The sequence below is a fragment of the Aegilops tauschii genome, chromosome 7 (genome assembly GCF_002575655.3).
Source record: "Aegilops tauschii subsp. strangulata cultivar AL8/78 chromosome 7, Aet v6.0, whole genome shotgun sequence".
In the NCBI taxonomy this organism is placed as follows: domain Eukaryota; kingdom Viridiplantae; phylum Streptophyta; class Magnoliopsida; order Poales; family Poaceae; genus Aegilops; species Aegilops tauschii.
The window spans coordinates 3,348,375-3,368,866 of NC_053041.3; the positions used below are offsets into that span (position 1 = coordinate 3,348,375).

At 47.1% G+C, this 20,492-nt stretch overlaps 3 protein-coding genes and 1 long non-coding RNA gene across 5 annotated transcripts; 1 reads left to right on the forward strand and 3 right to left on the reverse strand.

The window, feature by feature from the left end:
- Positions 1 to 573: 573 nt before the first annotated feature.
- On the reverse strand, positions 574 to 4,244 carry LOC109787205 (uncharacterized). 2 transcript variants are annotated; one of them, XR_006667016.2, is made up of 5 exons: positions 3,930 to 4,244; positions 3,694 to 3,854; positions 2,477 to 2,577; positions 1,564 to 1,665; positions 574 to 720 (listed from the first exon to the last, which is right to left on the reverse strand). It is a non-coding gene; the product is annotated as an uncharacterized lncRNA (long non-coding RNA). The 2 variants fall into 2 exon arrangements; XR_002238488.3 differs by having other exon boundaries at positions 574 to 1,665.
- Positions 4,245 to 9,595: 5,351 nt separating this feature from the next.
- On the forward strand, positions 9,596 to 10,453 carry LOC109787199 (disease resistance protein Pikm1-TS-like). Its single transcript, XM_073502911.1, has one exon. The coding sequence runs from the start codon at positions 9,596 to 9,598 to the stop codon at positions 10,451 to 10,453; it is 858 nt and encodes a 285-aa protein (XP_073359012.1).
- Positions 10,454 to 15,304: 4,851 nt separating this feature from the next.
- On the reverse strand, positions 15,305 to 18,920 carry LOC109787190 (disease resistance protein Pik-1-like). Its single transcript, XM_073505624.1, has 3 exons — positions 18,534 to 18,920; positions 15,794 to 18,346; positions 15,305 to 15,705 (listed from the first exon to the last, which is right to left on the reverse strand). The coding sequence occupies exons 1-3, from the start codon at positions 18,650 to 18,652 to the stop codon at positions 15,672 to 15,674; spliced, it is 2,706 nt and encodes a 901-aa protein (XP_073361725.1). The 5' UTR covers positions 18,653 to 18,920; the 3' UTR covers positions 15,305 to 15,671.
- LOC141026619 (disease resistance protein PIK5-NP-like) lies at positions 18,711 to 19,290 on the reverse strand. Its single transcript, XM_073503455.1, has 2 exons — positions 18,890 to 19,290; positions 18,711 to 18,723 (listed from the first exon to the last, which is right to left on the reverse strand). The coding sequence occupies exons 1-2, from the start codon at positions 19,288 to 19,290 to the stop codon at positions 18,711 to 18,713; spliced, it is 414 nt and encodes a 137-aa protein (XP_073359556.1).
- Between the last annotated feature and the right edge of the window lie 1,202 nt (positions 19,291 to 20,492).

Consider the following 20,492-nt stretch of genomic DNA (forward strand, 5'->3'; position numbering starts at 1 on the left):
CCCAGCATGGGCCGTGGACCCAGCGCTATCACTACCGGACTCGCGGCCTATGCCTACGGCCCAGGGCCGTCGGCATAGGTCCTCTGCCGTCGGCATAGATCTATGCCTACGGCTGCTGTCGGCATAGGCCCGTCGGCGTAGATCACGTCAGCATAGTCTTGTCAAACCGTCGGCATAGGGGCCTATGCCGACGGCCGGGCGTCAGCCGTCGGCATAGTTTAGCCGTCGACATAGTTTAGCCGTCGGCAGTGTTTTTCGCCTGACGGCAACAGACGGTGCCGTCAAAAGCGTTGACGATTCACGGGAAGCCACGTGGCAGAGGTATGCCGACGGCTTGGCCGTCAGCATAGGTGGAAATCTATGCCGACGGCCGAGCCATCAGCATACCTCTGGCACGTGGCACTCCCTGGTTCCTCCTGGCGGCAGGGCTATGCCGACGGCTTTGCCGTAGGCATAGCCCTGCCACATGGCGCGCCCCTGGTGTCACGACAGCCATCTATGCCTACAGCATTGCCGTCGACATACTTGCTGACCAGAACCAAAAAAAAAAAGATTAGCCAACAAGGCTAGCTATTTACAAATGCTTATACAGACATGATTCAACAGCCATGGATTTGCAAACACAGACCATAGTATATTTTTTATGTACATAACATTTCCATTCTAAGAATCCACAACAACATTATAGGAGGCCGAGGGGCGGTGGTGGGGGAGACAAGGCTGCAACGATGGAGGTGGCATACAGTCAGTACAACAAACCGAAGATCCTACATATGAGGATGAATATGTAATCTATACATTGAATTTACCAAAAGAAAATCGCCTAGAACAGGGGCATCAAACTAAAAAGGCAGAAAATTATTGCTTTTGCTGAAGATAACTTGTCATGTTGGTGCTTGAACCGAACAATACTACTAATACATATAGTACAGAGATGCTCCGGTTTCGGTTGTATCTATCAAGCATCAGTTGTTGTTCAAGGCAAGCTTCAAAGAGAAAAAGAGTGGTGCTGATTCATATGTATATATGTATATACAGAAGATGCAAGTGTCATCAAGTTGGCTTTAGTCAAAGTAAAAACAAATGGACACATACAAAACTGAACCAAGGGTGGTGCTGATTCATGTGTATGTACAGATTGAGGTGCCATCCAGTTGGTTTCAGTCAAAGTTCAACCAAAAAAAATTGACACATACAAACTGAAGAAAAGTGTGGTGCTGATTCATATGTATGTATGTACAGGAGATGCAAGTGCCACCAAGATAGATAGTTTCAGTCAAAAGTAAAAAACAATTGGACACATACAAACTGAAGCAAACCATCGTGCTTTTTCATGTGTACATACAAAAGATGCAAGTGGTATCCAGAATTTGGATGTAGGTAGTACGCTCATGTGGTGAATTTTGTGAATCTATACTCTGCATCTACCAAAAGGATCACTCCCCTCACATGCAAATATAATTCAGTCCAATGGCTTTCTTCTCCCCTCACATGCATAAGACGAGAGCAGACCATCTAAACAGGCGGATCAGACCTTCACCTTGGGAGAGAGGCGAGTGCTACCTGTTGCCGTGTCGTCGTCGAGCTCGGGTGGTCCTCCTCCTCCTCGAGCAGGACAAGGTTGTTTCTCCCCTACACTCCAATGGCCATCTTCTCCAAGGACATCTACAAGGGCAGAACACACCATTGATGCAAGTGTCACCAAGATAGTTTCAGTCAAAGTTAAAGCAAATGTAAATGTGCAAACTGAACCAAACCAAGGTGCATATTCATATGTGTGTGTATGTAGAGATGCAAGTGCAATTTGAATTTTGGGGAACCAAAGCATGGTTGTTGTCGTTGTTGTTGCTACTTTAGCAGCAACAACATCCTTGAAATCAAACGAGGAGCAAGTTGTTTTAGCAGTAGCGCATACTAGTAATTAGCTAGGACCATTATTATTGAACAACCATTCGAGGACGGTGGCAGACACATCAATCTCACAAGGCTCTACTGGAGAAACAAAAGCATAGGATATGTGATGCTAGCAATCTTAGCACAAGAAGAAAAAAACACAGCCTCTCCGATAGAATGGATGGATGCATCATGCACAATCATCGGTTCCATCATTGCAGCACTAGTTGAGCAACAAATCAAATATAACATTAGTTCCGTTCGTTCAGCCAACAAGTTAACAAAAGTTTACTTCCCACTACTAATTTTGCAACTTGTCATAATAAAGAAAACAGAGCTCGACATCACGGCAACAAAAGCGGTAGACTGGGAGCCTGGAACCATGCAAACCAAATCGCAGAGCAGAAAAATAACAGTACTACCTGGAGCAATAAGAAACTCAACGGACTAGGGCAACATTTGGAAGGAGACAAGCAAGTACTACAACAGCTAGCTGGGCTGAATTGAAGATTAACCAAAATCATATCAAGTATTTGTTGAGCATGATTATACACGGGAAGGGGAAAGGGTTCACGACAGGGACCTTTAGGTCATGGCCTGGCTTGCATCTCTCCTCCTCATGTGCATTTGTTTGCATCCAATCCTTCCAGTCCAATCCATGGACGTCCCTCCCTCCCTGCATCTCTAGAACAACACGACACTTAAATTTCATCAACTTCCATTGCTACTGATAAAAGAGGAGCAAGATGTATATGCTGCATAAATCATACATGGAGAAGCAAGCTGCTTGAAAACAGAGGAGGTCCATGATGGTTGTTCTCATTCGCAACAGAAGAACTCAAAAAAATGCGCAAGTGTATGCTATCTATGGATACACCAACTCTATCAGTACCTAGCACCCAAACTAAGAAAAAAAATCATTCATATGCAGCAGCCTAAACTCAACTTTGAGAGAGCGGACTGATTAACATTTTTTTTGTTGGGTCGAATTTTTCATAAATATAGATAGAAGCACTCCAGAAGCTACATAATAAATCATAGAGGCTGGCCGAACTAATTGGCGCACTCAAACGATACAAGAGAGCGGCCCGATGGACAACTAAGCAAGCATACACAGCAAGTAAAACTACATCACCAATATTATGTAATTAACTGGAAGCTCTTGTTCATCATACCAGTACAAATATACTATCTATATCTATACTTTAATCATGCAGTCAATTGAAGTAAAAGCTGGCTCGGCCAGGAATCAAGCCTAGGATGTGAATTTGTCACAGGATTTGTCACAGGATCCAACTAGGCCACTGTACTTTACTTGTCAATTGGAGTAAACCGATTCTTCATGTACATTGTAAAGTAGTGCTAAAGTTCCCTTGAACGTGATTCCACGCGTACGTGCAGAATACATGTGAATATGTGTGTCCGAGTAGGACTGGAAGTAGACATGGCTAGGGGCTATATACTTATACACTGGTAAATTATGGAATTGATCGTAAGCATCAACAAAGAAAAAAAGAGATTGTCACGAGCCTATGGCCAATAACAAATTAGAGGACAAACTTAAAAAAAGCTAACTAGAGATTTCCTCTCTGTGTGTGTGTACGTTGTGCTCTGGCCGGTGGGGGAATGATAAAAAAAGCAACTACTGCTATGTATGTTAGCTTGTCCGTCAGGATAGATCAAACTAGCTACCGGTGAAGGATATAGCCAGCTTCGTGTGGTGCAGTGCATCACATATTCCTCTACTTAGCAGCAGCAGCAGTGAGCAGAGGAAGGAGGCGGAGGAGATGGAGGTGCTACCTGCCGAGGTGGGTCGTCGTGGCCGTGCTTGAGTTCGGCAGCCCCCGCCTCCTCGAGCAGGACAGGGCCGCCAGCCAGGTGCGCCCCTTGTCCTCTGCCTCCTCGAGTAGGAAGGACGCGCCCTCCTGCCGTCGCCGCCGTCCAGACCGCACCAAGGTGACCTGCAGCAAGGGAAGGGAAGGAGAAGGTGAGGTGGGGAGGGTGGATCCGGGCGAGGAAAGAGGGGAAGGACGTACCTGCGCCACGCCCGTAACGGATCCGTCGAGCTCTGGCCTCGCCGTCGCCGGATCTGGCTGATCCCGGCGATGTTAGGGGTGGCGGTCAAAACCCTAGCTAGCCACGGGGTCGGTGAAGGACGGGAGCGCCGATTCTGGACGGAGGGGAAGGTGGAGCGGACCTAGGGGAGCTCGGGGGCGTGCTGCGCGCCGCCGGAGCTCGCCGGAACCGGCCGGCGTGGGTGGTGGCGGTGGCGAGGGAGAGGGGTTCGTGGGGGAGAGAGGGGTCGCGAGAGACAGAGAGGTTTGTGGGGAGAGAGCGAGGTAGGGGTTGGGTGGGCACTTTTTTCTTTTTCTTTTTTTCTCCTTTTCTCTAGATGGATGGATGGATGGTTGTGGGGTGGACAGCTAGATGGATAGATGGATGGATATGCGCCACGTCATCGATCCGTGGCACAAACGTTTCCACCAATAGAAACCAAGCTCATACAATTGTGTTCTCCCTTTTGTTTTTCTTCTATTTTTTTCTACCCTCTTGGACCGGCCGTTGACGATCCGTGACGGGAGAGGAGGGTGGCGAGATGGAGATGGTGAGGTGAGGTGGGGAGGGAATGGATCGGGGAATGGTGCGTCCGGTATGACGACTATGAGTCCGGACGGGGACCTACGGACAGTCGCACGGAACATCTCTTTGACTTTCCCCGTCACCGTCGACGAAGACACGTGCGACATCCCTCAGCATCGAACGACGGCACCAAAGGAGGGGTAGGCGCCACCATCTGGGGGCGAATGTACCTCGACGGCATGCCGGATCCAGCGGTTAAAATCGACCAAAAATCATACGATGCCGGAAATCCTCGGGACCTGGCACGGTGTCGTCATATGGCCCTTGTAGGGTGTGCTGAAAGTTTTAGCGTGTTTCGTAGAAGCCTGACCGAAAGTCGCTTGTAAACTGCACCATCTCCGAGGTACTATCTGGCTATCGAGAGAGAACGTGTCCAGTTTGTGAAGGAAGTGCGTTGCCCGTTGCTCCGCTGACCTCAAAACTTCTCGTGCTCTCAAAGGGGGCAATTGCATGACACGTGTCAGTACATGGCATTTTTCGGGCCCGCCTGCAATATTTGAGACATTTAATGCATCCGTAGGGTTTCAATGCGGGAATGGCAGATCTGCACGGCGGCCACCTGAAATGATGTCCAGAAGTGGTTTTTCAAATCATATATGATGTCTTTGCGGTATGTGTAGGCCTAGTGCAACCCAAGGGGGGCATGCCCCACCACCGAGAGGCAAATGTACCTTGGCGGCATGCCGGATCCAGCCGTTAAAATCGACCAAAAATCATACGATGCCAGAAATCCTCAGGACCTGGCATGGTGTCATCATATGGCCCTTGTAGGGTGCGGTGAAAGTTTTAGCGCGTTTCGTAGAAGCTTGCCCGGAGGTTGCATGTAAACTGCACTATCTCCGAGGTAGTATCTGGCTATCGAGAGAAAACGTGTCCGGTTTGTGAAGGAAGTGCGTTGCCCGTTGCTCCGTTGACCTCGAAACTTCTCGTGCTCTCAAAGGGGGCCATTGCATGACACGTGCCAGTACATGGCATTTTTCGGGCCCGCCTGCAATATTTGAGACATTTACTGCATCCGTAGGGTTTCAACGCGGGAAATTGCAGATCTGCACGGCGACCACCTGAAATGATGTCCAGAAGTGTTTTGTTAAATCACATATGATGTCTTTGCGGTATGTGTAGGCCTAGTGCAACCAAAGGAGGGGCAGGCCCACCACCATAGGGTGAATGTACCTCGGCAGCATGCCGGATCTAGCCGTTAAAATCCACGGGAAATCATGCGATGCCGGAAATCCTCGGGTCCTGGCACGGTGTAGTCATATGGCCCTTGTAAAAGTTTGAGCATATTTCATAGAAGCCTGACAGGAGGCCGCTTGTAAACTACACCATCTCCAAGGTAGTATCTGGTTATCGAGAAAGAACGTGTTCGGTTTTGTGAAGGAAGTGTGCTGCATGTTGCTCTGTTGGCTATTTCAACCCTCCATCACACTTGTATATATATATGTTAAGACACAATGCAAGTTTTGGTGGCATTGCTACCCCCGAAGGCCCCCGACCGGCCTTACCCTAGCCCCGTTGACCCGGAGATCTAGGCCTTTGACTTACACCGGACGGCCTTTGACCAACGGACTTTTCCACCTGATTGTGATAGGTCAGCCCATAGGAACATTTCAGAACAAGGTCTGGGCCCAACCCACCATCGGACCCCCCTCGTGTCGACCCGGCGCGACTGTTTCCCCCGTCCAAGTGCTGGCGGCAGCGCCTTCCGTGAAGGGGGTCACACTCCGGAGCCGCATGACGGGTGTTTGCACCTGACAGCACACTTCCAGACATGTAAGAGGAGCCAACGCAAGATTTGGTGGCATGGCTAGCCCCTGAAGGCCCCTGGCCACACTCGTAGACACGCGAAGAACAATCCGTAGTGGGGGGGTTTTTCACATACTCTTGCATCTTTAAAAAATATAAGAAATTGCCACACCTATTATATCACATGTGCCTGCACTGTCTAAAAATTTCACGAATTGGTCAATCTCCGAGTGTTCAGAACTATTTCATGCAACGCCAAAACCGCAGAGGGATTACTTCGATTTCGTTGCCGTCCGTGAGGGGGGAGGACCTCACACCGGAGCCGCGTATTGCCTCTTTATACGTGCCACCACACCTTAAGACATGTATAAGGACCCAGCGCGATGCTCTAATGGCATTGCTACCCCCCGAAGGGTTTTTTCTCAAAATATACAAAAAAAATCAAAACAAAATGGTGTTTTCTGTAAATTTGAAGCAAACATGATTTAAGTTAGTTCAAATTTGAAACATAGTATAGCAACATAATCCTTTCAAGATTCTGATAAAAAACCATATAAAATTTGTCAAAATCGATCCAAGTATCAATTACTTATGCTTTTAACAAAGTATAAGGACATATATGCAAAAGTACACGAGGTCACATTTCTAACATACTCAAAAATAAAAACAAACTGGATATTCATAATATATGGAAAATTCTACCCCAAGTCGATGTATAATTTGTGTATGTTTAAGTTTAGATAAGTTAGATTTAAATTATTCAAATTTTAACTTTTAAAAAATAAAAATAATTTAAAATAAAAAACAGATGATATCTATGCCTACGGCCATGCCGTAGGCATAGTTCTCGGGGCTACCAGGAGGCGCCACGTGGTGGGGCTATGCCTACGGCCTTGCCGTAGGCATAGATGGATAACTATGCCTACGGCTTTGCCGTCGGCATACTCTGCCACGTGGCAGCTCCTAGTAAAAAAACCAGATGATATTTATGCCGACGGCCGCCGTCAGGGCCGTCGGCATAGATTTGACGGCGTCAGCCCGCCGTCTGTCCGCGAGCCACCAGGGCCACCTCTATGCCGACGGCCTAACTATGCCTACGGCTGCCGTAGGCATAGATCGATGTATGCCGACGGCCTTACTATGCCTACGGCTGCCGTAGGCATAGATGAAGCTATGCCGACGGCTTTTCTATGCCGACGGTATTCGCTAGGCCGTCGGCATAGCTCCATCTATGCCTACGGCAGCCGTCGGCATAGATATGGCCGTAGGCATATAAGGTTATTCCGGTAGTGTATAGCTAACAAGTTAGTTGTAGTGTCAGATACCTAGCCCGCGCTGCTACTAAGGCTAGACCCGGGTAGCCTTGTGGCTCACTTAGCAGCAACGCTGGTGCCCAACGCCTGCGCTACTACTAAGATTTACCTGTAGAGCTGGTTGCCATCCAACGCTGCTAGTAGTTAACAGTAGCATGGTGTCCTGACCCGCGCTACTGCTAACCATCTACCTATAGCCTTTTCCCTAGTAGTGCTACATATGGCGCACGTTAGTCCTGGTAAAGCCTCAACTAATAACAACTACAAAGAAGGGGCCCTGGCATGTAACAAGTGACTGCTGAGGGTGAGTTCATGTGTGCTTGTTCTCATGTAGTCAATTCATTGGCCACGTCTATATATACACGGTGTAGAATGTCAATTAGTACTATTCAAAAATGAATTTACAGCCTCATGCACTCTACTAACAACCTTGTTCTTCTGTAATCAACTTGCATAGGTACCTAGTAATAATTGATGACATATGGCACGGTGAAGAATGGGAGATCATCAGGAGGTCTTTTCCACAAAACAATCTGGGCAGTAGAATTGTCATGATAACTCGTATTGATTCTCTCCCAGGAGATGATTTGGATAATAGCAAGCTCAATATCAGAATGAATCCTAGATGGCATTCCGGAACAAGATGGCTCTACGGACCTCATGATGAAGATGTCACCGCCAGGATGAAGCCTGACATGGTTGGAGAAGGTTTTGACAGTAACCATCCCATTGCGCGCATGTGTGGTGGTGTGCCGTTAGCACTACTTTGCCTGTTTTCAGCAATGGCACTGATCCGAGAGCAACAAGAACAACTAGGGGTACATGTAAATGCAAGTGGTGTGCAAGATATGATTGAGAAGCAAGTTAAGCGAAGTGGAAATCAGAACACTCCAGGGTTTGAACCGTTGGTAGAGAGCCTGCAGATTGGCTACGACAAGCTTCCTCACCATATGTTGAAGACCTGCTTGCTGCACTGCAGTATATACCCTGAGAATTACCGTTTTCACATGAATGATTTGGTCATGCGATGGGTCGCTGAAGGATTTACATATAAAAGAGACGCAGCAGAAGACTATCTCAAAGAGCTTCACAACAGGGGGTTGATGCTATGGGCCGGTTATGGGGCCTACCGAATGAATCCGATTATGCGAAATTTCCTTCGATGGAAATCACGTGAAGATAATTTCATTACTTGCAGTTCCGACATCAAATCCTCAAGTGCCTTTCCAATCCATCGGCTATGCATTGACAATTATCTAGTTGATGATGGTGCAGATGCAGTGGAGGGGGTGGATCCCTTGTTTGGATTGGATTGGTCTCAGGTTCGATCTCTTGTTGTTTTTGAAGGTGCTAAGAGATATGCCCCTTTTGAGAAGTTGGAACATGTGCGGGTGTTGGATCTTCAATATCATCAGCAGCATCTTGAATTCGAAAATTATGGTGGTTATTTTCGGGATTTTAAAGTCAGAAAGGCTATTGGGAATCATCATGTGAAGGATATATGTGGACTGCTGCGTGTGAGGCACCTATTCGGCCTAGAGGGGGCGGGTATTAGTGAGATACCACCAGAAATAGCAGGGCTGCAGCATTTGGAGACTTTGCAGGTAAGATTCACATGGATCACCGAGTTACCCAGTGAGATTGGGGACCTACAGCACTTGAAGACTCTGGTCGTGAGTCACAACCAAAAGCTGGCAGAGCTGCCCAGGGAGATTGGAGATCTCCAACATCTAGAGGCTCTGAAATTGAGTTACAACATCATGCTCACAGAGCTGCCACGTGAGATCGGGAACCTCCAGAATTTGGAGAATCTGAACCTGAATCACACCGAGCTCAAAGCGCTACCTCGGGAGACTGGAAAGTTGCACCATTTGAAAACACTGCACGTGGGTTTTGCAAGTATCACAAGGCTACCCAGTGAAATCGGGGACCTGCATCATTTAGAGACCTTGGGCCTGAGTTAGAACTTGGGGCTCACACAGCTGCCTCCTGAGATCGGGAAAATGCAGAATTTGAAGCGGCTGCTCTTGCGTGCTACAGGGGTTGTGAAGATACCAAGGGAAATCGGGGGCCTGAAGAACCTAGAGATTTTGGAATTTTATTCGTCCTACTGTGCACTACCCTGGGAAGCTAGTCAGCTTTCGAAATTGGAGGGTGTGCCCGAGTGCATCCGCCAAGCCTGTAAGAACAGTGATCTTGTGTCTGAGTTAGCCGGGGAGATCTTGTCCTTTAAAATGGTTCTTCCGTTCAATGATAGGGGGGCAAACCTAATCATTGGCAGAAAACACATGCATATTCCACAGTGGCTGAAGGATCACTTCAACAACCTTGCCTACTTGGATATCAGGATATGCAAACTAGAGGAGCAGGATCTCAAGATTCTGCGGGAGATGCCTAGACTGTATCAACTCATGCTAAGGTTGGAAGTCGTCCCAAGAAAACCCATAGCCATCAGTGGTGAAGGGTTCCCAGGGCTTGAGAATCTCATTGTTTACAGCTGCACGCCACGTGTTATCACATTCCAGGAAGGAGCGATGCCGATGCTGGGATATCTCCACTTCGGGGTCCAGTTCTTCGGTGGCCCATCAAGTAAAGACCCTCTGGGTATCAAACACCTCCGCCGCGTCAGGGCGGTCGTATTTAGATGCAACGAGGTATGGTACCAAAGAGGAGCAGAGAGCAACCCGTGTGTGATCTCGATGATTGATGTCGTGAGGAAAGAAGTCCAGGAGCATCCGAACAGGATCTACTTAGATGTCTTTAACCGTGCGCGTGAGGATTTTCCTGCGAAGGAGGGCGCACAGGAGGTTTCCAGCAGTGGGACGGGCGAGATCAAGGAGGAGATCCAGGAAGAAGCGTGATTGGGTTTCTTGACGAGTATTGCTGAGTCAAAACACACGATTGAGAGAGGTAATCAAGCTTGTTCGCTCTTTCTTTGTTTCTTTTATTACCAACAAACATACCACTAACACACCGAGAGATGTTTCATCATCGTTATTAGTTACTACCTGAATCTGCAACCATCTTCAACTATGGCTGTTCTTCTTCAGGCTTGCTTCCTTCCGGTAAAAGGTGGGAATAAGATTTGGCCACACATATGGGAACAAACCTCCTCCATTTGAATTGTATTGTCATATAATTTAATAGTAATCTGTACGGCTGGGTCGGTGCTACTACTTTCTTTTTTCATTTCAGTAAGCACCGTGTGGAACACTTTGAATTGTATTATCATGTAATTTAATAGTAATCCAAGGGAACCAACACTTTGCTACTCCTATCTAGGAGCAGTAGAGCAGGTTTTATTATGCACTTACTTGTTACCAAAACTATTCTCTTGTTGTTGCTACGTACATGCACTAATACTAAATAAACGTGACAGTTTTTTTTTTGTAATCGAAATAAAAAATTATTTATAGCTGATTAACCGTCAAGAAGAGATTATATGATATTTGGTAGGTACTGTGTAAATCGATGTGAAGATGTATTACTGATAAGTGTAAGCGGGTGGACTTAGTTAGATTACGAGTATATCCATGTTCCAAGTTAAGAAAAAGCTCCAGAGACTAACATCATTGTAAGTCCAACAGAAATATTAAGAATCTTACACTTTTTATTAAACTACATTCAACCATATCATACACGGGTAAAAGTAAGTCACAGACATTGTTTCCGGAGGAAGGAAGCAACATTCCATTTTAATACATGCATAGATGCCATCGGGATTTTTCTCCTTCTTCCATTGTAATGGAAAGGCAGGCCCTTCACAGCCACCTGCTTTATAAGGGTTTCATGCCACACTATAATGTTTGGATCAGGCACGGAGAAATAGGGGTTATGAGTGGAAGACATCGAAGAAGAAGAGGACGACGACAACTATGTGCCCCCGGAATACGGTGATGCTGCAACGGGGGAAGCTGCTGAAGATCAAGAGGAACCAGATGATATTGTGCCCGATGATGATCTCCGCCCGATCATTGTTGATGTAAGGAGACAGTGCGAAAGTCAAAAGGAGTAGCTAAAGTTCGATCGCATGTTAGAGGATCACAAAAAAGGGTTGTACCCCAATTGCGAAGATGGCAACACAAAGCTCGATACCGTACTGGAATTGCTGCAGTGGAAGGCAGAGAATGCTGTGCCTGACAAAGGATTTGAGAAACTATTGAAAATATTGAAGAAGAAGCTTCCAAAGGATAACGAATTGCCCGACAGTACGCAGCAAAGAAGGTCGTATGCCCTCTAGGATTGGAGGGGCAGAAGATACATGCATGCCCTAATGACTGCATCCTCTACCGATGCGTACGAGGATTTGAATGCATGCCCGGTATGCAGTGCATTGCGGTATAAGATCAGACGAGATGACCCTAGTGATGTTCAGAAACGTGGGTGAGGAAAGAGGGTTCCTGCGAAGGTGATGTGGTATGCTCCTATAATACCATGGTTGAAACGTCTGTTCAGAAACGAAGAGCATGCCAAGTTGATGCGATGGCACAGAGAGGACCGTAAGAAAGACCGGAAGTTGAGAGCACCCGCTGACGGTCGCAGTGGAGAAAATTCGAGAGAAAGTACCGGGCTGAGTTTGCAGGTGACCCAAGAAACGTATGGTTTGATTTAAGCCACAGGTGACCTTTACAGAGCTATCAGTGGATCTTAAGCCAAAGATGCAGGCCACAGTAATGAGATTTGAATCAAGAATTCCACCTTATACTACATTTGATCACATTGTTTCAAGTTATGCTCAAGATACTCCTCAGCCCGGGGCCAAGCGTAGAGGAGTGCCTTAATTTCAAATCTTAGGGATTTTGTACATGTGTAATCTAATTGTTGTAATATGTTATGAAAACCTTCCCTGTTCCATGAAAGTTCTCCACTGTACGATTTCGTGAAAATTCCAACGTTTCGTATAATTAAGCATCTTGGTTAGCCTATTGGGGCCCCACATGCTAGTGAGTTTGATTTTCAGGTTTCATATATGCAGGTAGAATATGTCAAAGATACAGATAGCAGCCGGCATTAACACGAGGAGGCAGGCAACATCTCTGAAACCTCAAAGATACAGAAAAAGTATTCAGAGTTGAGAAAACAGAGCAAAAGCAGAGGAAGCTAATTAGTACAGGACTGAGCAGAGTTGAGAAAACAGAGCCACCAGAAAGAAGAAAAAACTTGCCAAATCGCCTCTGGACCAAATCCGTGCGGTGACTCGAGCGAGCACACGTGTGGGGGTGTTTCTGCCAGCGTCCCATTCCTGGGCTCCAGACCTCCAGTGGAGAGACGCATTGCAGCTTGATCTGTAAGTGTTGAATCCTGATGCTATCGAGGTTCAGGTGGGGGCGTGGTCTTAGTTTCTCGATCGCAACTCACTCTAGTGCTCAAGCAAAAAGAACAGCATCCGCCATCAGCGTCTCCCTCCGTCCTCTCTTCTCTTCTGTTCAGCAGGAGGAAGATGAAGTCGCTGGAGCAGAGCAGTCTCCATTTTTTTTTTCTGAACAAGACATTCACTTGCTGTACCAATTCTTAGTTCAGACATAGGAATGTATAAGAGGCTCCGATCTCTGCGTGCATAATACACTAGCTTCTACGTATACATCATCCATTCTCGATAGATGGTTGCTTGGTTCATTCGGAAACCAAAAGAACAAATAAACTCTACACAGAAAACACTCTGCAAAATGTAGGAACATATAACAGTGCCAGCAACTTACAAATAGATGATCCTGTAACTGTAACTGAATAAAGGATCACCGTAAAATTAATTCTATGAAATTCAGACACGTCAATGTCGACCGGGACCAAATATATGACAACATACAATACTTGGTGAGCTTTGTTACGGCAGAGAGTATGCAAATTTTTTGGATACCCACGAGCTCGACTGTCTTAATTCCCACCTCTTCGCCTGGCATTGGCTCCCTTCTGGTGGGATCACGGGACACTCAGGTGGCATCCTTTTAGGGGTAAAGGATGCCACCTTCGAGGTGGGTGGCATGGACCGGGGAGAATTCTTCGTTAGTATGGAGATCTTTGAGCGTGCACTTAACTTCAAATGAGAGATCGTGATCGTGTATGGTTGTTGAGTTGCATCAGAAGATCTCCAACTCCCTCCTCCCAGTAGTTGTGGGCGGAGACTTTAACCTCATCCGCTCCCCGGATGAGAAGAATAATGACCGGATCAACCTTCCCCGGATGCAGTTGTTCAACGACTGGATCGCGGAGCTCGGTCTCCGTGAATTAGAACGCATGGAAACAAGCTCATGTCCTAGAAGCAAAAGTACCGGGAGGAGAAACCTTGTTGGAGAACTTCGTCATCTTTCGGAGACAGGGTCCATATACCATCATTAACTCATATACCATAGCGGTCTGTCTGGCACACCAAGCACCACCTGAGGATCCAATTCATCATTAGAAACTGGGTTGCAGGCATTGGCGGCATCCGTTCGCAAGGCTCGAGTTGAGTCGTCGCTGCTTGATCTGTAATTTTTGGGTTTGTACCTAGCTATGGTTCCTGATCGATGACGTCGATTCGGCGCTGTATCTAAATATCACACAGTCTAGTGTGTATTCTCCCTGCTAACAAAAACAAACAGAGGATATCTAGCAGCCTCCATTAACGTGAGGAGGCAGGCAGCATCTCCGTCGGTTCCGTGTTCAGAAGGAGGAAGATTGTCAGGCCCCAAGTCGAGTCAACCAGATGCATGAAACCTCAAGCTACAACAGAGGAACCAACGGGAAATATTCAGAGTTGAGAAAACAGAGCAAAGCAGAGGAGTAGAGGAGGTTAACTACAGGCAAAGAAGAGTTACGAAAACAGAGCAAAAGCAGAGGTTGCGACATGCAAGTATTCAGTTTCGAAAGAAGAGCTACATGCAAGCACATTTCCATTTTATAAATCAACCCCACACTCAACATGATATGTTAGAAGCTCCCATAATCCTTAGAGTAGAAAATTGCTGGCTTTGATTCCGCAGTCAAAGGCTAATAAAAACACTATAAGTACCAGCTTCTATATCAGTAATCACCTGAATAGACTTATTTACCTCGAAGAAATATCACCTCCAAACTTTCCCTCGGTTCTACTGGCTATGTGACCAAGAGAGGATTAGAAAAATTTAAGACAGTGGACTGCGTAAATTACCCCTGTGTGCCATGTTTCATCTGCTGACCCTCTAATCCTGCCACTCCTTCCATCCCCTCTGTAAACATTGCCATGTTAGTGCTCTGCCCGTTTTCAGTAGCAAAATCATTTGAATCGCCGGAGCTATCTACATCTTCTGTTCCATGATGATCATGGTACACAGGTCTACTATTCTCATTTCTCAAAATGAAATGTTTCATATCTGAAGTTCATGCTGCTCACCATGATGAAATGTTGTTTCCTTCTTCTGGCAATAATAACTGTGATGTGAATTGCTTTTAGCCGTGTATGATATGGTTGCATCTAGTTTAAAAAGTGTAAGATTCACCAACATTTCTGTTGGACCTGCCTAGAATGGTCGATGTTAGTCTGTGGAGTTGTTAACTTAAAGTAGTAACAGAACGGAAAAAAGAAAGAGAGATGTATAATATGTAGACGGATATACTCGTTTCTAATTAATTCCAACTGCTTACGCTTATCAGTACATACACCCCCAGCTACTTAGTGATCTAAACGATCTTATATTACTGCGTACCTGTGAAATATTATATAATATAATCTCTGCTCGAGCGTTAGCCAGCTATAAATAATCTCTGCTTTCGATTACAAACAAACAACAAAAACCGTAGTTTTGGTAACAATTAAGTGCATGATAAAACCTAGTCTACTAGATAAGAGGAGCAAATTGTTGGCTCCCTTCAAAGGGATTACAATTAAATTAGATGACAATACCGAGCCCTAATTCAAAGTGTTCCACGGTGCAAGGCAGACGCTCCTTTGAAGTGCCATACAGATAAGATACAGGTGCCTTTACGCCAAATCAACTTGGAAGCTTTTGTTGCATATATGGCAATGAAGATTAAGCAACAGCTAGCTAGCATCAGATGGAGAAAGGCTGAAGAAGAAGAGCCATAGATATATAGTTGCAGACAGATTGAGGCAGTCATTAATTACGATGATGAAATAACCAACCAATCAACCAACCTGCAAATTAGGACGACTGTTAGTTAGCTACTAAAGTGGTGGCGGTAATAAATAAAACAAGGAAAGAGCCAACAAGAGTATGTATTACCTCAGCAATAAATACTCGTCAAGAAAAGAAAAGAAACCTTTCCGCTCCTGGATCTCGCCGGTCGTCCCACTGCCGGAAACCTTTCCGCTCTCGTTCGCTGGAAAAGTCTCTTCCTCCTCCTCCTGGATCTCGCCCGTCCTACTATTTGGAGTGCCATCGATCTCGCTTGTCCCGCTGCTGGAAGCTTGTGCGCTCTCCTCGATTGCTGGAAATTCCTCATTCTCGCGGCCAGTGACATGAAAGCGGATCTTGTTGGGATGCTCCTGCGCTTCTTTCCTCACCACATCAATCATGGCGCTCATGCACGGGCTGGTCTCTGCTGCTCCTCCATACCATTTCTCGTTGCAGCTAAACTTGACACACTCGAGGCTCCCGAGGTGCTTGATACCCAGCTGAGGGTCTCCTTTATTTGCAGGTGGAGGTGGCCCACCGAAGAACTGGAACTCAAAACTGAGACTTTGCAGCAACGGCGTTGCTCCTTCCTGGAAGGTGACAACCCGTGGCATGCGGCAGTCAACAACAAGTTCCCAGAGTCTTGACAACCCTTCACCGCTGATGGCTATGGGCTCTCTTGGGACGACCTCCAGCCTTAGCTTGAGGTTACGTAGGCTAGGCATCTCCCGCAGAATCTTGAGATCCTGCTCCTCTAGTTTGCAGGTCCTGATATCCAAGGACCCAATGTCGTTGAAGTGATCCTTGATCCATCGTGGAATCTGCATGTGTTTTGTCCCAACAACTAGCCCCCCATTACAATTGTACATACCAACCGGTTGAATGGAAAGGATCTCCCCGGCTAACTCAGACACAAGATCACTATTCTTCCAGGCTTGCCGGACGCACTCGGGCACTCCCTCCGATTTCGAGAGCTGGCTAGCTTCCCAGGGTAGTGCACCGATGGTCGCGTCTAATTCCAAAATCTCCAGCTTCTTGAGCCCTCCCATTTCCCTTGGTATCTTCGCCACGTGTGTACCATCCAACAGCAGCCGCTTCAAATTCTGAAGTTTCCACATCTCACGAGGCAGCTGTGTGAGCCTTCTGTTGTAACTCAGGTCCAAGGTCTCTAACTGCTGCAGGTCCCCGATTTCACTGCCTAGCCTTCTGATGCTTGTCATGCCCACCTCCAGTGTTTTCAGATGCTGCAACTTTCCAATCTCCCGAGGCAGCTCTTTGAGCATGGTGTCATAAAGGTTCAGATTCTCCAAATTCTGGAGGTTCATGATCTCACGTGGTAGCTCCTTGATCCTGCTGCTAAAGCACAGGTCCAGAGTCTCTAAATGTTGGAGATCCCCTATCTCCTTGGGCAGCTTTGCCAGCTTATTGTTGCGACTCACGACCAGACTCTTCAATTCTTGTAGGTCACCAATCTCACAGGGTAGCTCTGTGATCCATGTGAATCTTACCTGCAAAGTCTCAAGATGCTGCAGCCTCGCTATTTCCGGTGGTATCTCACTGATTCCCGTCCCTTCTAGGCCAAATAGGTGCCTCACACGGAGCAGTCCACCACATATATCCTTCACATGCTGATTCCCAAGGGCCTCGAATACAAAATCCTCCGAATATCTCCGACGAGACCTTTCTAATTCAAGATGATTATGATGATATTGAAGATCCAACACACGCACACGTTCCAACTTCTCAAAAGGGACACATCTCTTAGCACCTTCAAAAACAACAAGAGATCGAATCGACCAATCCAGTTCCAACAAGGTATCCACCACCTCCACCGCACCGTCATCAATTAGATAATCGTCGATACATAGCCAATGGATGTGACATGCATATAACAATGTGATGTCGGAACTGCAAGTAATGAAATTATCTTCACGCGATTTCCATCTAAGGAAATTTCGCATCATCGGGTTCATGTGGTAGTCACCATGACCATCCCGCAGCATCAACCCCCTGTTGCCAAGCTCTTCAAGATAATATTTTGCTACATCAACTTTATAAGTAAATCCTTCAGCTACCCATCGCATGACCAAATCATTCATGGCAAAAGTGTAATTCTCAGGGTATATACTGCAGTACAACAAGCAGGTCTTCAACATATGGTGAGGAAGATCGTCATAGCCGAGCTTCAGGCTCTCTACCAACGGTTCAAACCCTGGAGTGTTCTGAATTCCACTTTGCTTAACTTGCTTCTCAATGATATCTTGCACATCACGTGCCTTTACATGTACCCCTAGTTGTTCTTGTTGCTCTCGGAGGACCATTGCCATTGCTGAATACATGCAAAGTAGTGCTAACGGCACACCACCACACATGCGCACAATAGGATGGTCACTGTCAAAACCTTGTCCAACCATCATGTCAGGCTTCATCCTAGCAGCGAGTAAATCTACCATATAAAATCCGTAGAGCCATCTTTCCTTTTCAGAACTCCATATAGGATTCATTCTGATGTTGAGCTTGCTATTATCCAAATCATCTCCTGGTAAAGAAGCAATACGAGTTGTGATGACGATTCTACTGCCAAGATTATTTTGTGGAAAAGACCTCCTGATGATGTCCCATTCTCCACGATGCCATATGTCATCAATTATTACTAGGTACCTAGGCAAGTTGGTTGCACGTGCAATTAAGATAGTTAGTAGACAACTTGACCAAATTTAGTTAGTAGACAACTTGACCAAATTTAATTAGTAGACAATCCAAATTTGAAATCCTGACTCTAACTGCATGCAGTGCACATTTCAAAAGACATTAATTAAACTGATGCTCTTTTTATTAACTTGCGCACCTCTTGTCCTCTAGGAAGTTCGTTATGGCGTGGATGAAATCTTCCTCTGTTCTTGCTTCCGTGCCGGCAGGTGGTTCAACTCCTAGTTGTTGGAGAATAGTTGTGAGAACATCCTTCATGTTGGAAGTTGGAGTGACAGACACAAAAGCCCGGGACTGGAACTTATTTCCAATCTCCTCATACACATCTCCTGGTAAAGAAGCAATACCAGGTATGTGATGAGGTCATCCCTCCATATTTCCATACCGACCAGCTCCGACGCATCCTTGTGGACAAATGGAGCTCGAGGAGGAGGCGGTTTTCTGGGTTTGGTGTTTTTCTTCCTTGCAAATAAGCTGGAGAAGGGTTGAGCAGACTTGTTCTTGTCCCACTTCCACTTGTTGCGGCACCGGACCGACACTTCATCCACTCTTGCCCTGAAATCTTGGAAGGGGCTTGCTTTGATCTTGGTCTGCACCATCAAGCGCTTGCTTCTGCGGCTGCCCTCCAAAGTGAGGATGAAGTCGTCGATGGCGTCGTGCACATCGTCGGCGAGATCCAGCGCTTCCTTCTTCAGGTCCTTGGATTCTGCATCAAGAATCTCCTTCCCCCATATGGCCCAAAGGATAGAGTGCACAGACTTGAGCTTGGATTTGATGAACCTGAGGTCCTTGCGAGTCCGGCGACCAAGCTTGTACTGCCTGCCCAGCAACGCACCCAGCTTCGCTACGACGGGCCCCAGGGCCCCCGTCGCAGCAGTCACTGGAGCTCCTTCCATGGCGCTCATGGAAGCCCCCCGCCGAAGAACAGGCCTCTCTCTCTCTCTCTCTCTCTCTCTCTCTCTCTCTCTCTCCCTCTCTCTCTCTCTCTCTGTGATTGTGTGTGTCAGAGACGGCGACGGCGCCGGCCCTTCCCGGCGAAGAACAGGCCGAGCTCCGTTTCCCTCCTTCCCGGCCTGCTCTCTATCTCTCACTGTGTGTGTGTGTGTGTCAGTGCTGTGCAGTGGCGGAGGAGGCAACGTATGTGGCTCAATCCGGCTGCACTCCCCGATCTACTTTTGCATTGGAGAAACTTACGCCAGGAGAGGAGAGGAGAGCCGCTGTAGTGCGAGGAATCTTTTATTTAACTTATTAATTATATATAATAATGTGTGCGGGATGATGGGGCCACTCTGTTCTTCTCGAGTGCATGCATGCAGCACACAGCTTCGTCCCTCCGTTTGAGGCGGGCACGCGGATGAGTGCATCATCACTCCGCACACGAGGCAAAAGCATCTTTGTCCTTTTTCCTCTTGGTTTTCGCATGCCCTTGCGTGGAGCAACAGTAAAAGTAGCACGATCGAGCATCACGGGGTGGGAGTAACAGTAGTCGGGTCGGCGGCGAGTTGTTGGCAAGGAGGCAACGAGCATCTTTCTACTGTACATGTTTTACACTGTTCTACCACCCCCACCCCCCACCGCTTTAACACTTTTCGCATCCACTCATCAGTGATTTGCTTTCCTACTCGTCCCGTAGCATCTCCATAATCAAGTGCAATCCCCGCTCTCTCTCTCTCGCTCTCACTCACCAGCAAGAGAAAAAAAAGAAACCGTACTAGACTGGGACCTGATCTACCACGATTAAGATCGGTGCAACCATAATTCAGTAGATCATTAGCATATTCTTCGACTATGAGTAGCTGGACATGTACGTTGTACGTAGGTTTTTATTCTGCATGGCTTGTATGGATTTGAGTTGGGAGAGATATCATTTTTTCCGTCCTCCCTTTGTTGCTCCCGCGAGCGACAGGGGAACCCTAGCCGCAGGCCGTGCCCCCTTCCCCCTGTCTATCCTTCCCTCCACCCCCTCGCCGTGGTGCTATGGTGAGGGGGCGGCGCGGCAGCGGTGGAGGTGGAGGTGGGCGGCCCTCGTCTTGTCGGGCCCTTGCGGCTGGGCGGCGGCGCTCGGCGCGGGAGGGCCTCCCTGGTGGCCTACCTCGGC